This window comes from Gossypium raimondii, chromosome 2, assembly GCF_025698545.1.
Source record: "Gossypium raimondii isolate GPD5lz chromosome 2, ASM2569854v1, whole genome shotgun sequence".
NCBI classification, from domain to species: domain Eukaryota; kingdom Viridiplantae; phylum Streptophyta; class Magnoliopsida; order Malvales; family Malvaceae; genus Gossypium; species Gossypium raimondii.
The window spans coordinates 6,592,624-6,609,207 of NC_068566.1; the positions used below are offsets into that span (position 1 = coordinate 6,592,624).

General features: G+C 31.0%; 1 protein-coding gene across 1 annotated transcript; it reads right to left on the reverse strand.

The window, feature by feature from the left end:
- Positions 1 to 7,659: 7,659 nt before the first annotated feature.
- Positions 7,660 to 9,375, reverse strand: LOC105787886 (ethylene-responsive transcription factor ABR1). The gene is made up of 2 exons (XM_012614482.2): positions 8,740 to 9,375; positions 7,660 to 8,588 (listed from the first exon to the last, which is right to left on the reverse strand). Exons 1-2 carry the CDS (start codon positions 9,119 to 9,121, stop codon positions 7,840 to 7,842), a joined length of 1,131 nt encoding a protein of 376 aa, XP_012469936.1. The 5' UTR covers positions 9,122 to 9,375; the 3' UTR covers positions 7,660 to 7,839.
- Positions 9,376 to 16,584: the final 7,209 nt, after the last annotated feature.

The following is a 16,584-nucleotide window of genomic DNA, read 5'->3' on the forward strand; positions in this document are numbered from 1 at the left end:
TTTATCCAAGCCCGGCCCGAAAGAAAATTGCTAAGCCCGAGCCCGGCTTGGTCCATATTAAATTTTACAACACCAAAATAGCATATTTTAAAAAGAAAATAGCATATTAAATTTTAAAAAGTATATTTGATTAAAAATAAATATATATTTAATATATAATTCGGGCCGGGCTGAGCCCAGGCAAAAAAATTTTACCCGAGGCCCGGCCTGTTTTCTAAACAAGCCTCATTTTTTTGCTCAAACCCATATTTTGGGCCTATATTTTTACCCGAACCCTCCCATTTTTCGGGTGGGCCGTCTAGCCAGGCCGGGTAGCCCAACCCATGATCACCTCTACTATAGACCACTTGTATCGTTACAAGTGGACTTATGCCAGTAGAAGTCTTTAAAAATGTGATTGTTGGAGCCTGATCTATTGATAGAAGTTTGAGGGTTTTAAGGGTTTTGACTTGTGTCGATAGTTCTACTAATAGAAGGTACAAAAGAAACTAAAAATTCTCACTGACTTACTTGTACCGATAGTGTAACACCCCTTACCCGAGACCGTTTCCGGAGTCGAGCATGAGGCGTTACTTGACTTAACTTAAAAGTTCGGGGCATAAAAATTTACTTTTAAAAGTTATTTCACTATTCATAATAAGGTTGTCCACCTGCGCAGCAGTCACTAAATTAATTATAACTCGAGCTAAGAAACTCAAAATTGAGGTCCGTAAATTTTCCCTGAAACTAAACTCATATATATTTTCACCATAAAATTTTTAAAATTTTTTGTTTAGCCAATTAGTACAGTTTATTAATTAAAGTCTCCCTTGTTTCACCACTCGACTGTCCTGACCTCTTGCCACTAAAAATAATTTTTCTCATTGTAGGATTTTCATATGGTGTTATCAATTGTTTCTACAGAAAATAGACTCAATAAGGAATCTAGGAATATAAATTAAAATTCATAAATATTTTTTTACAATTTTTAGTGATTTTCTAAACTCAGAACAGGGGACTCCAAAAACAGTTCTGACCCTGTCTCACCAAAATTTACATATCTCAAATTATAAAATTCTTTTTGTTAAACCGTTATTTTTCCATGAAAATAGACTCAAAAAGATTTCATTATATATATAATACACCCTATAATTCATTTTATACTATCCTAAGTGATTTTTCAAAATCACATCACTGCTGCCGTTTGAAATCTGTTTCTTTGCAAATTATTACTCTTTCTTGATTTCTATGCATAATTTATCATATAGACATGTATAACATTTGTACACAATGCATTCCTAATGTTTCAACGGGGCTTGTATCACTAATTCTCTGTCATCTCATACTTGAGTCAACATTAGATAAATTCATGAATTAAATATATAATTTCTAGAAAATAACAGCATTAATAATAATTATTAAAATATTGCATTTATTTACCGTAAACTTACCTCGGCACCAAATATAGTCAAATCTATCACTTAGTCTTCAATCTTATTCTTTCCTCGATCTAACCTCGAATTCCGTTCTTCTTGATCTATAATAGCAAATTTAACTTATTTAATACTCACATTCATTAAAACAGCCCTCGACTCTAACTTTGGAAAAATTACAATTTTACCCCTAAACTTTTACATAATTACACTTTTGCCCCAAAGCTCGGAAATTAAACTTCATCTCTTATTCTTATGTTTTACAACATGCTGAACATTTTTCTCTTCTATGACAACATCAAATTCTCACTCTAACATCTACTTATGAACATTAGGTATTTTACCGATTATGGAGTTTTACTCGTTTTCGCTTAAAATCGACTAGCAAAAGTTGTTTAACATAATTTCTAGCTTCATATTATACCTTAAAACATCAAAATAAAAACTTTTCACCTATGGGTATTTTTCCAAATATAAACCCTAGGTTAAATTATTGCTAGAATAAGCTAAATTAAGCTACCAGGATCTCAAAAACGTAAAGAACATTAAAAACGGGGCTTGGAATCACTTACTATGAGCTTGAGAAAGTGTGAAAACCCTAGCTATGGTGTCCTTCAAATTTTGGCAGCAAGCTTTTTGGAGAAGATGATATTTTTGCCATCTTTTTTCCCTTTTTATTCTTTTTATTATTCAATGATTAAAATACCCTTCATTAAAACTTTAGTTATTTTTATCTATGCATGCCTATTTTTGTCCATGGAAATTTTATGGTCTAATTACTATTTAAGGACCTCTACTTTGATTATGCACTTCAAATAAATCCTTTATCATCTAAAACTCATATTTACCCACTTTTGCAATCAAGTCCTAATAGGCAATTTAGGCATGCAATCAATAAAATTTCTTATCAATACTCTAATACTTATATATAATCACTCGATAAATCATAAAAATTATTAATAATTTCTCTTTAAACTGGATTTTTGGTTACGAAACCACTATTCTGATAACCTTAAATTTGGGCCATTACAGGTAGAACTTCCCTCAAGTATCGATACAACTAAATAAGTATTAGTAGAAGAGCCCCCATGTAACACCCCTAACCCGTATCCTTATCTAGAATAGGGTTATAGAGCATTACCGGAGTTTACAAATTAATTTTCAGACATTTCATTTCATCAAGCATTCATATTTATAATCAATCAAAATCAAAACATTTATGAGCTAACATTAACCAATTTAACTTATACAAGTCATTATAACCAGAATCAAATCATCCAAAAGTACCAATAGAACTAATGAATAATGTGATATATCTCCAACAAGCTTCCAACCCAATCGAGCTTCCGATAATCATTTCAAAACATCTAATAATTATACTTATTACCAATAATAATTCAATTCCAATAATAAAACACACATATATATAATATTCATTACCAAATAGCATTCACTTCTATTAAAATTATACAAAATATAGTTCATACGAACTTACCAGGCTAAATTGCAGAAATAGCAAAATTCAGGGACATTTTGGAAAATTTCTATTTTTCTCGAATTTCCACCCAATCTTGGTCTAAATTAATATTTCATTCAATTTACTAATTTAAATAATAAAATAATTCATTTCATGCAAATTGGCCACTTTTTGACATTTTTACAAATTTACCCTTAAAGTTTCACATTTGTTCAATTTAGTCCCTGAACTTAAAACATGTAAATTGATCATTTTTAATGAAAACTCATGCTAGTTGAATAATCATACATTTTCCTCCTCCTCCTCTCCATTCCACATCCTTAATGTATATAACATGCTTATATGTAACATTATCTATAATTTCACCATTTATTTATATATTAATTCAAAGCTATCCACTTGAGTCATAGTCACTAAATTATTTATATATTGAGCTACAGAACTCCAAATTGAGATCCATTAATTTTCTCTAAAACTATACTCACATATATTCTTACCATAAAATTTTCAGAATTTTTGGTTTAGCCAATAAGTACAGTTTATTCTTTAAAGTCACCTCTTTCTCTTGTCTCGCGATTCAACCCTTCTTCACTAAAACTTAATTATCTCCTTGTACAAAATTCAGATGATATTCTTGTTTAATTCTATTGAAAATATAATATTTAAGGATTTTAAAAATATAAATTATAACCCATTAATTATTTTTTTACATTTTTTATGATTTCTAAAGTCAGAACAGGAGAACCCGAAATCATTCTGACCTTATCTTACAAAATCTATTATATCTGATGATTTACAATTCCATTACTTACACCGTTTCTTCTATGAGAAACTAGACTCAGTAAGTTTTAATTCCATATTTTTTTCATCCTCTAATTTCATTTTCATAATTTATGGTGATTTTTCAAAGTTAACCTACTGTTGTTGTCCAAAACTGTTTTAGTGCAAAATGTTAATTACTAAGTTTATAACTTCCTTATTCCCTTTCTCTATAATATTTCTCATCACTTTCACTTATTTCACTTCACTAATATATCAAAAACATAAGACTTTATATAAGAAAACTCTACTATAACATCTTTTCCATTCTATTTTAATAATATCAAACTTAAAAATATATTGAAATCTCAATGTTCTTACCTTGTCCTATTGATTTCAATCTTTAACTTGATTTTATCTCTCCTCCAGCTTCAATTTCTTGAATCCAACTTGATATTCTAGCTCCCCATAGTCTCCTTGTTATCTTTCTCTCTTGATGGATATGGAAATTCTTTTGATTTCTAGGTGAAAATGGTAAGTTTTTGGAGGAAGGACCAAATTGTAAAGAAAGCAAAACTTTCCTTCTTTCTCTCTTCTCCTCACGTTGGATGCATGGAAGATGATGAGTTGGTTGCTTTTCATATTTCTTTCCACAAATATATATACTAAATAAATTAATAATAAAATAATAAAATATCATTTAAAAATCAAATTAAAATATTAATAAACTAATATTTATTTAATTAATTAATCTAAAATATCACCAACATCATCATTGCCTTCTAGATTTCTCTCTCTTCTAATTGACCATTTTGCCCTTTATGTTCTTTTAAAACTCCATCCTTGAGTCATCACTTAATTTGGTAAATTTACGATTTAGTCCCTAAAAATTCTTCACATTTTCAATTTGGTCCTAATTCATCCATTTTCCTTGGTTTCTAGATTATTCTACCCTTAAAATATTTGCAGTATTGGTCCTTCAATTTTTTTATATTTACACTTTAACCCCTTAAATTTTAAGTATTTACTCTTGGGCCACAAAACTTTTCTCACTTTTGCGATTTAATCCTTTCTTGAATTAATATGTCATAATATACTTCTCAATGTTGACATAACTCAAAATTACCCTTTTTATCACTTTATTTTCTTATTTTACTATATCAGGAATTATCTTACTTTCTTACTGTAGTAATTTTTTTTTGGGTATTACACCCCAAATATCGGTGGAAGTCTAAAGGAAATTCTGGGGTGCTCTCTGACTTGCTTCTATCGATCCAAAATGTGAACTTGTATCGGTAGAAGTATACTAATTTGGTAAAAATGGTTCTAAATTGAGATTTTTCAAAGGCATTTTATCATTTCAAGTTTACGAATACTTCGAAAATAATTTTATGAGCTTATATCAATTGATTGCAAATTTGACTATGATCACACCACGGCGTATGAACACCAAGCAGAGAATTGACACAGAATATCAGGAACTAAAGCGGCTTAGCTGTAAGTGTGACAAGTCAATTGTAATATTTTTAAGTGTTACAATTGAACACTTAGAGCATTCCAAGGATCGAACCCAAGAGAGGTCGAGAAATAAGGTGAATAACAATGATAACGCATGCAATTTACGACAAGTCATCATTTAAGGTTAATTACACTAAATTACACCTAAGATAACTAAATTAAATAACAGTAAAAAGTACACAAATATCAATTCAATGAGATAAAGTGGTCAATTGATATCCATGTTGCTAGTTAATTCATGGATTAGGGATCTAAATTGCTCAAACTCCTAATTGGTCCAATTTTACCTTTCCGTCACCATTTTACCTAATTAGACGAATTAGCCTGGTTTATCTCTCGACCTCATTAAACTAAATCTGATCAATAAAATTGGTTCGCAATAGGATCTCGTCTCGGTCTCACCTATTTAAATGTTAACCTAGAGGCGTCAATTCTAGGTTTTGAAGCCTAATAAATTTAGTCCAATTATTACAATTTAGTGTCTGGCCTAGAAACTAACTATGCCACATTTCAATCAACCAACCACCATAAGGCTCAATGCCCACTCATCATTAACGTACAAATACCAGCCAATTTCATACTTAGATGATTCATCAAATAACCATAAATGGACAAGATTTAGAGTTTCTTAGTGACTCTTGAAGGAGTCTCTGTTGAAGAGGATGGCAACAAGAAAGATGATGAAACCACAACCAAAAATGATATTTTTATACTTTTGAAAGCTAACAAGAATAAAATCTATTGAATGCTTTACCATAAATGGACAAGATTTAGAGTTTCTTAGTGACTCTTGAAGGAGTCTTTGTTGAAAAGGATGGCAACAAGAAAGATGATGAAACCACAACCAAAGATGATATTTTTATACTTTTGAAAGCTAACAAGAATAAAATCTATTGAATGCTTTAAAGAGAACTTTAAATAACAAAAGAAAGTTTTGTATATACTTACAAGAAAACAAAAGGTACAGCAAAAATGAAGAAGAAACTAACAACCACCGATTACTAAGCTAAGAAAGGAAAACTTAAAAAACTACAAATGGTGAAAGAAATAAAAAAAATGACAAAAAGATGATAAAAGAGCTTCTCTCTTTTTTCTTTTTTCTTTTTTTTGCATTAAGTTGCCTTTACTACAACAAATTCTATAACCTTAATAGTTGACAAAATGCCCTTGAAGAGAATGATTTGACTTGAGTTGATGTTGGACACAAAATTGGCCCTGTAATATTTACACCTATTAGACTTCAGTGTCTCGACACCCAAGATTTAGTGTCGCAACATCCTTAGCAATAGGCACAATCTTGGCTTGGGGGTTATTGATGTCGTGACACCAACTAGGCTATGTCGAGACATACTCGATAATGGCACTGGGCTCCTTCACTTCAACCATCGGCTTAGAGTCGCGACCTTGAAGGCTTGAATTTGAGACATTGAGGCTCGATGTCACACACAACACTCCTAGTGTCACGACTTCCATAGTAGATAGCTCCAAGTTGGTTTTCATTGAAGTTTGCTTCCTTGAGGCAATGAAGGGCTAGTGTCGCGACACACAAAGTAATTTATGTTTTCCTCAAAGTTTGGCCTTAACTATCTCCCTAAACAAACTCAAATCAAACATTAGACTCTCAGTGGCATAGTTTTGCCAAATTAGGTCTCAAAAGGAGTAAAATGTAAGAAAAACTATCATTAACACTAGCAAACTAAAGATCAACAAAAAGCATTAAAATGACTCGTAAATTACTTGAGAATAAACTCATCAAGTGTTTGAGATAGATTAATTTGACATATCAAACTAAGTGAAAGTTTATAATTAGACTTTGTTATATCAAAACATTTGAAAAACTAGGGCTAACAACGTTATTAAAAATACCCTCAAAGCTCGACCAAAATGCAAACAAAGTAAAATATACGAAATATGAGTAGTTAGTTAATCATCATCTCAATACTTTATTGGCACGGAATAATAATGATTAATTAAAATCTTTCGCGCCTCACTTTCAAGAAAAAACACGTTTCTTAACGACGACGCTACTGTTACATAGTTGGAGAACTATGATTGTATCAACTGTTTCGTTCGACGCAGGGAACACAATAGAAAAGAAAGTTCTGAAACATTCTAACTCCTTTTGATAGAGTTGACTTGCCTCCCCACCAATGAATTTAGTCTAAACTCCAACATCTTTTATTCATTTCTTTATTATTATAGTATCTTAAATCACATAAAACAAAAACATAATTTCCAAGTAGAGTATCTTATCCAGAAATAAAGGGAAATGTGCTAAAAATACATATTTTTGGAGAGAATGCCAATAAAGAGCTTCAACCATTTTTTTATGGAATTTTATGTCTGACTTAGTAATGATTTTTTTCTTTTAATTTGTTTCATTGAAATGTTTTCTTAATATGATATGTAAAGTGTTGTTTTTAATAGTTATATATAGAGAAAATTATATGAAATTGTGATTCTACATTATTCTCATTCCTATTCAATAGAACATAAATAATCAGATTTGTCCTCTTGATATAAAACATTTTAGAAATAAAAACTGCTACTTCGGAAAACAATTATATAGATCAAATAAAATATCGAACCCTCAAAAAGAGAAGTAAGAAAAAAAACACAATAATCACATTGTTTAGGGCAAACAATGACCAAAAAGGCAAAAATCATATGACTTTATTTAGTGGTTGATGGATACTGAGAGGAATCTGATGACCAAGAATGCACCGAAAAATCTCCAATACCGCCACCTTGACTACTGTTACCCAAGTTGAACTGATAACCCGACGCTTGAAGCGGAAAAACAATAGGATATGAAGTCGGCGGCGAAGCAGGCGATGACGACGATAAGGAAGACGATTGTGCTCGAGAACTTACTGATGAAGACAAAACTGTTCGATCGTATGGATAAATGGGTTGATTTTGCCGCAGCTGCTGTAGTTGTTGCTCTCTTGGGAAACTACTGGTGGAAGAACCCAAAAAAAGCTGAGAATAATCAAGATATCCGCCGGCAACTTGAGGATTTGGGACCGAGTAATGAGACTGAGAGTGGTGAACGATTGGTTCAGTAGATGTAGGAATGGAGAAATGGGTGTTTGGGGAATCGGAAATGGGGAAATGGGTTGCTGTTTGATTGGGGGGAACTGATCGGAGCTTGACATTTTCAGGGAAGTTAAGCTTGGCTTTGTTGCCTCGGAAACGAAGGGCTGCTTCATCGTAGGCTCTGGCTGCATCCTCAGCGGTGTCAAATGTGCCTAACCAAACTCTAGCAGCTTTGAATGGGTCTCTTATCTCCGCTGCCCACTTACCCCATGGTCTCTGTCGGACTCCCCTGTATCTCCTCCTTGGTTCTTCTCTGTTGTTGTTCTCGTTGCTATTGTATTCATATGTTGGGACCAATTGCGCTGGGGTGTTTGCCTCTGTCACTGCAAAAAACAGGGGATGGCTTAACTTAATACAACATATACTATAATTGGCAAAGGTTAAAAACTTAGCATACGTGGAAAGTCTATAACTTTGACTTAGCTTAAAAAAGAACAATTAATAATAGTTTGAAATTTCTACTATGTTGCTTACCTCCTGCAACAGCAGAAGACGAGCCACCATGTGGCAAGTGGACAAATTGCGAACAAAGATTAGCAACAGACTCGACCGCCATCCGTCCGACACCACCACCACCGGTAGCACAACCGTTGACCTCTTCCCTTCCTCTCTTTATCCCACAAAATCCCAATGAAGGGTTGATATTGTTAGACCGCCAATCCAAGTATTCATTCCCTGAAAGCTCTTCATCATCAGCAGGCACATCGCCGGCTACGACATGAGTCAAAGCTGAAACCATAACGGACATCTCCCTGTCCCTACAAACATCGGACAACATCAATGACGACGACGGCACCGCCTCCGCCACCGCCGCAGACGACGACCCGTCTTCTCTCGTCATCATCAACTGATACATCAATGATCCTTGATAGTCTTGGTCTACGTCACCGGCTCCCCTGCTATTCTCACCGACCACTCTTCCTTTCTGGTTCGCCACCTCTGTAATGATTACGCAGTAATTTGCAAAAATCAAATCGTACAAAACTTAACCAAGTTCTTTTTTTTTTCAGTTCAACATAAAAATTAAAAAAACAAAAAAAAAAACAAGACTTATATAGGGGATTCGAGAATGTGTGTCGGACACTGAATCTCCTCGGAACAAAGGACAGTTTGGCTCAATATGAAAGCCGCTTTTTAAAATTTTACTAAAGGTCTGTGGATAATTTATTAAAGAAAAAGAAATGGAATTTTGTACTTTGGAAAAAAAAAGATCTGGCAAGTGGGCAAATTGAGATTTGTGTACTAGAAATTACGTTTTCAAGTGTGAAAGGGGACAAACGAACCGACTATTGATATTATTGTTTTGATTAATGGTATTAAAATTTGATAATTAATTTAAATATATTCACGCACGTGATGAAAAAGATGTGTTTAATGATGTAAGAACTAAGATGTGAGTGGGGTCTTGGAAAAGGTGAGGCATCTGATGTACGATAGCAGTGACTTGCACAAATTTACCCTAATGAACCATTTTTAAGAAATTTTAGCTCAAACTCCTTTAATTTAAATTATTACAACTCAAAAAGAAAAAACAAGTTTTGCTTTTTGTATTTCATTATCAAAAGAAAAGTTAAATTTTGTTGTCTTTTTGTCATTTCACATTGTCATATCAAACACTTGCAAAGGTTTAGTTGATGGTGTACAATGCATCCAAGTTCTTAATCCAAAGCTGAACCCACAAGTTGTAGTGATTTTTTTTTTGTTTAATTTCAATGGGAGAGGACATTGACCATTTCATCACCCAAATTTTGTTCAATTCCAATAAACCCTAAACGTGCAAACTTCCTAATTTTTGCCACACCTTTTAGTTGTAGTATATTGAAATAGGGAACGGCGTCCAAAAATGTATAGTGAGTTTTTTCACTCTTCGTCTTTTTCCTCTTACAATAGAAAAGGTCAACTACTTTGACAGATGTGGTGGCGTATTTTGATTGGATAGAACGGCGGTGGTGAGGGTCTAAAAGCTGACCCCAGGTCAAAGATTGTTATCAGAAGACGCGGTTTGTCACTAGTTGAATAGGTTAGGTGGGGGCCATCGCAGTTTCACCAAGTTGTTTGAGCGTACGTTCCTATTTTTCCCTTTGGACTACTGTCCGACATTGTTTTGTTTTTTAAGGAAATTCATTAATTTAATAATTCGTTTTTAGTGGTGAAAGATAAATTTTATTAAAGTTTTAACCTCAAAATGAGTAGAATATTATGATATATTGATAATTAACTTCATCACAGCTCGAGCACAAAAGTGATTATAAGCACATAATATAATAAGAAAATCAACTACGGATGATCCAAAGTGATGAGTAAAAATTGGTAAAAGAATCGAGCATAAGTAACACTAGAAAAGACAACGAGAAACTTATTAAACAATGAAAATAAACAAAAATATATATAATTTAAGACAATACGGGTCCAAACTAACTCGTGTTCAAAACAAAAATATATTGAGAAACCAATAAATAGCCACCTACTTTCCAAAAAAAAAAGTTGGCGGTCGATGGAGTTTAAGCGGCGACAAACCCTCACAACTTATAAATATAGCAAAGATATCCAAAAATAATAATAATAATAATACACATAGATTCCAATGCAAATAAACATCATCTAATTTCACATTGAAAGTTTTACAATTGCTGTTACTTTATTGATTTATTGGATCTTTTGTTTTTGTTTTTTTCACAAAAGGAAATGTTGCTAATAAAAAAATTTAATCACTGCATTGTTTTTTATCCACAACTATGGCGTTGTCATTTTTATGCAGTAGCAGGTAATAAAAATAAGGGTATGTTCATACATCTTTAGCAAGCGAAAGAAATATGAATTTAGGAGGGTTGAATTGAAAAAAGAACAAGTAGTTGGGAAGTTGTGGAGTAAAATAACCAAATAATTATGAGAGTGCAAACAAGAATGGCGCTTTCTAGAGGTATGTCATTCTCACTTACTTATCATTCTTTTTATTCTTCCAAACCAAAACAAAATACACCATTTATGAAAAGAAATTACTACGTATTCAATATATAATAATTTCATTCTTATGATTATTGTCATGATTTTAACGATTGATGTGTTCAAATAAATTAATTTTTAATTTCTTCTTCTTTTTTAAAACTTTCTTTTCTTTTTCGGTTAAATTTCATTATTAGTCCTTGCGCCTTATGAAAATTACGAACTTAGTCTCTATACTTTTCGAATTACACAATTTTAGTCCTAACTCAAACTGTAGTAATTAAATCCGTTCGGTTGAACACAACTGCCAGTCATGTAATTGTAGATTTAGTCTATATTCTCCAAACAAATCATTCTAAGTCCCTATACTTTTCAAATTTTGAAATTTTAGTCTTGATGCAACCGACAATCGTTAATCCATTAATTGGATTTTTAGTTAGCGATATGTGGAAATAAGAAGCTTGTATGATGTACCATTACATATATGATAATATGTTTGTCATATCAGATTTTGAAAATAGTAGAACTTAACTTAATGAATTTAACAGCTATCGTTTGATAATGACTAAAATTTTAAAATTTGAAGAGTAAAGAGACTAAGAATGACCAAATCAAAGGACAAGGACTAAATCCACAACTTGTATAAAGTACAGGGACTAATAACAGAATTTGACATTCTTTTCCTTCACAATATAAATCCCAACCTAATATAAATTCTTAGGTTAAATTATGTTGTTAATCCCTGTACTTTGCAAAAGTTACAAATTTAGTCCTTATACTTTTATTTGATCAATTTTAGTCCATGTACTTTTCAAATTGCTCACTTTTAGTCCCTATACTTTTGTAATTATGAATTTTTAGTCTTGACCCTACAATTGAATTAAACTTGTTTCGTTAAATCCAATTACTAGTCATGTGCTATGCGTACAACTATAGATTTAGCCTATTTTCTCTAATCGAATCATTCTAAGTCCCTATACTTTTTGAATTTTGGAATTTTAGTATTGACGCAAATGACAGTCGTTAATCCATTAGTGAGTAATACGTGAAAATAATAAGCTGACATGACATTACACATATGATAATATGTTTGGCGTATCAGATTTCAGAAATAACAGAACTTTACTTAATGAATTTAATAGTTACTCTTTGGTGATGACTGAAATTTTAAAATTTTTTATAGAGTACAGGAACTAAAAATGATTAAAAAAGTGCAGGGATTAAATCCATAAATCTTATAAAATACAAGGACTAATGGCAAGATTAATTAACCAAAATTTTATGTTTATGAGAGACAATCAACTTAGAATTAGTGCATTTAGATAATGTGAGATATAGTGGAGTGTTATTTACTCAGCACCGAAATTTAAATAGTAATTGATAACGTGTAGGTTGGTTTGGCAAAAAGGTGATGGACGTCGGTAAGACTTATCAAAACAAAGAACAAATAAAATTTTGTTTTCCAATCCAATAAGCCTCTTATCAACTTGCAATTTGTGGGATTCTTTTTTTAATTTGATGGTATCGGTGATTAAATTATAGGGTTAAGTACGTTTAACTTGTTGGGACAGGCCATCAAACAAAATATTCCTCCTTTTACCCAACATATTTATGTATAATTAAATCTATAATAGATTTTTTTGGGTACATAAATCCATAGTAGGTTCACATTTGAGTGGTATCAAATCAATTTAAACTTTTTTATAATTAAAAATATTCAAAACATACATAAACGAATCAAAAATTAAAATGTGGAAGATAAATCAAATAAATCGATAGATATAGATAGAGATAGTTGTCCAATTGAACCCTTTAAGATAAAAAACCTAAACAAATTCAATTAATGACTCTAATCAACCCTCCAAAAATAATTCTTGGAAATTTGAAGGATGATAATAGATTCCTACGACTTTTGAAGAAACTCAAGAAAAAAATACTTCTAAAAATTACAATAAAGAAATATTGCACAAAAAAGTAATTACAAGAGTTTAAATTTTTGTTAATGAATGAATTAATTGCTTTTAATGAATAATGAAGAGGTTAATTACATCCAAATAAAACTCGAACTATAATGAAACTTTAATTAATTTAAATTTTCTTGTTTACTAAGAAACATAAAACTCTTAAAGAACTTTAAATATTTAATATCCTAAAATTCGAATAAATGAATAAAACCTAATAGATATAATATTGAGTTCATATATAATCAAAATTAAGCCTTAAACACAAACCCAATATGATTTAAACTTGAATTGAAGCTTGAAACTCATAATTTCCCGTAATAATCTCATCCAAAAATTCTGCTAGCGCAGTCTTTAGTAAAATAGTCATAACTTGAGCTCCTGGATTCAAAATTGAGTGATTCAAAGTACGTTTCAAATATATGTGTCGAAACCATTTTTTATTTTGGAAAAAAAAAAACAAAATTAGTTGTCGACTTTAAGAAAAACAAAAATTGGGAGTCGCCACCAATCTTTTATTGAAGTGTGATTGGATCACTTAAAAAATAGCTTTGGTCTACGAGTTTTAGAAAAATGGATTCGGGAGTCGGTTACGTACGAGGAATGATTAGCACCCTCGTAACGCCCAAAATTGGTACCTAGTTAATTAATTAATGTCTTAATGTCGAGAGTTGAAAAATATAATCCCTAATTAAATTATCCATTAAGACTCCCTCATTTTGAAACAGAAATCATCACACCCAATGCGTTAGGGCACGATGTTTTATTTCCTCAAGATGAGTTTGTCTAAAAGGTTTGTGTGATAAAATTTAAAAGAATATTCAATTGTTTAAGATTTATGACGAAACCGCAGCCCAATACATTAGGGCACAATTTCTCAACGTCCCAAACATTGAATATTTCTTTTATTAATATGTATATTTTTAAATCTTTGTTTCAAGAAATCAATACGTCGCATCCAATGCGTTAGGACACAACGTATTAGATTCTCAATAACAAGTTTTTTTCATTTTATTTTTGATCAAAGAGCAATTCTCGATTATTAGATTTAACGAAGAAAATTGGAACCCAATACGTTAGGGCTCAATTTTCTTGAAAATCCTAAATATGAGTATTATCTCTATTTTGAAAATTTTCTATTTTTAAATTCGAGTAAAAAGATGACGTAATGTTATATTGAAAGTATGTATAAATGTCACAATAACAAATACAACGATAGCATAGAAACAAATAAATAAACAAAATTAATATACAAAAAACAATAATCCATTATATGCAAATTAGTATCAAATAAATGAACAAAATATAAATGAAAACATAAATCAATAAACAAATGAAGGAAATAAAAATAAAAAATACAAAATATATACATTTAAATTATGAAGAATAAAAGACAAACATATGATTTACACATAAAATTTTGGATTATAAATTTATACAAACGAAATACATAATACAATAAAGAAAAATATATAAATATATACATATAAATTATAAAATATGCATTAAAAATATAAGTATGTATTTAAGCATTTTAAAAATAAAAACATAGATATATATGTATATATATAAATATAAAAAATATTCATTAGAAAAAGTATATATAAATATATACACGTACATATATAAAATAATAATTATCTACATATATATAGATTATAAAAAGATAATTACATATATATAAAACAAATAATAATAATTACATATATTGAAATTAATTAATTTAGAAAAATATATATATATTAAAAATTATGAAGAATGATATAAGAAAACATACATATATACATATTCATCAAAGTAAAAAATATATAAAAGTGTATATATATGCATATAAAAGTTAGGAAATAAAATGTATATGTATATAAAATGTAAATGTATATATATGTATATAAAAGTTATGCAAATAGAATAATAATAATAATAATAATAATAATAATAATAATAATAATAATAATAATATATAATATATGCATGTGTTTATAAAAGTTTTTTTTAAACAAATGTATGTATATATATTATTGAAAAAAAATATGCGTATGTATATATATAGTAGTTATAATAATAATAATAACAATAATAATAATAACTTAATAACAAGAAAATTAAATTTAATAAAAATAAATAATAATAAATAAATAAATAAAAAGACTAAATCGAGCTTTGACATAAATTCTGGGCCTAAATCCGCAAATAAATGAAGTCGAAAGGACCCTATTGAACACGCCAAAGAAAATAAAAACGCAAGAGAAAGAGAAATTTGAGGGAATACTCTTAAGAATTGTTATTACTCCAAACTTCCGTCCTTTACAATGAAGGGAGAGGCCTCTATTTATAGTTGAGCCTCCCCAAATCCAACAGTACAGATCAATTACATCAACGGCCAAGATTAAAGGGTATCTACAAATTAAATCTCTAATATTACAAAATCACATCTTGTAAGATTGCATATCATATCTAAGATTGCATATATCATATCTAAGATTGCACATCCTTGAAGATTATGTTTCCACACTACACCAAAATAGGCTTTTAGCGGCGCTTTTTTAGGCCTTTAGCGGCGCTTAAAAGCGCCGGTAAAAGTAGTTGCGGCACTTTGAGAAGCGCCGCGAAAAATGCCGCTAATGACAGCGTCGCTAAATTTAGCGGCGTTTTAAGAAACAAACGCCGCTAAAGGTCATGACCTTTAGCGGCGCTTATCCAAAAAACACCGCTAAAGGTCATGGCCTTTAGCGGCGCTTATGCTACAAACGCCGCTAAAGGCCATGGCTTTTAGCGGCGCTTGTATATCAAACGCCGCTACAGACCATAACTTTTAGCGGCGCTTTTGCTACAAATGCCGCTATAGGTCATGGTCTTTAGCGGTGCTTTTTCTACAAACGCCGCTACAGACCATGACTTTTAGCGGCGCTTTTGCCACAAACGCCACTAAAGACCATGACTTTTAGTGGCGCTTTTCCCACAAACGCCGCTAAAGTTCATGACTTTTGGCAGCGCTTCTATGCCACTAATTTTGGCAGATTTTTAAAAGAAAATTTTCTATATTTCGAACCCTCATGTTAAAACAAATCAGAAGAAACCAAATCTAAACCAACCAAAAGTAATAAATCAATGTTTAAAATTAAACAAATAATATATAATAAATATCAATAAATAAAATAAAAATCGTATTATTCTTACAAAAATGTTAAAAGTTAAAATGATAATTAAAAGTGAAAATGATAAAAATATTTACACGATAGTCTAAGACGGTGGCCGCTTCATGATCTTTGAAACATATTCATCATAGTCCAAGTCGTCTTTGGAGTTCATCGTACTTTCTACTACTGGTGCGCTTTCCTCGCGCAACCTCTGCTTCTCTCGTTGCCTCCTCTTCTCTTTCTTTGCTCTGCTTTAAGTTGCAATGGAGTTCTTCATA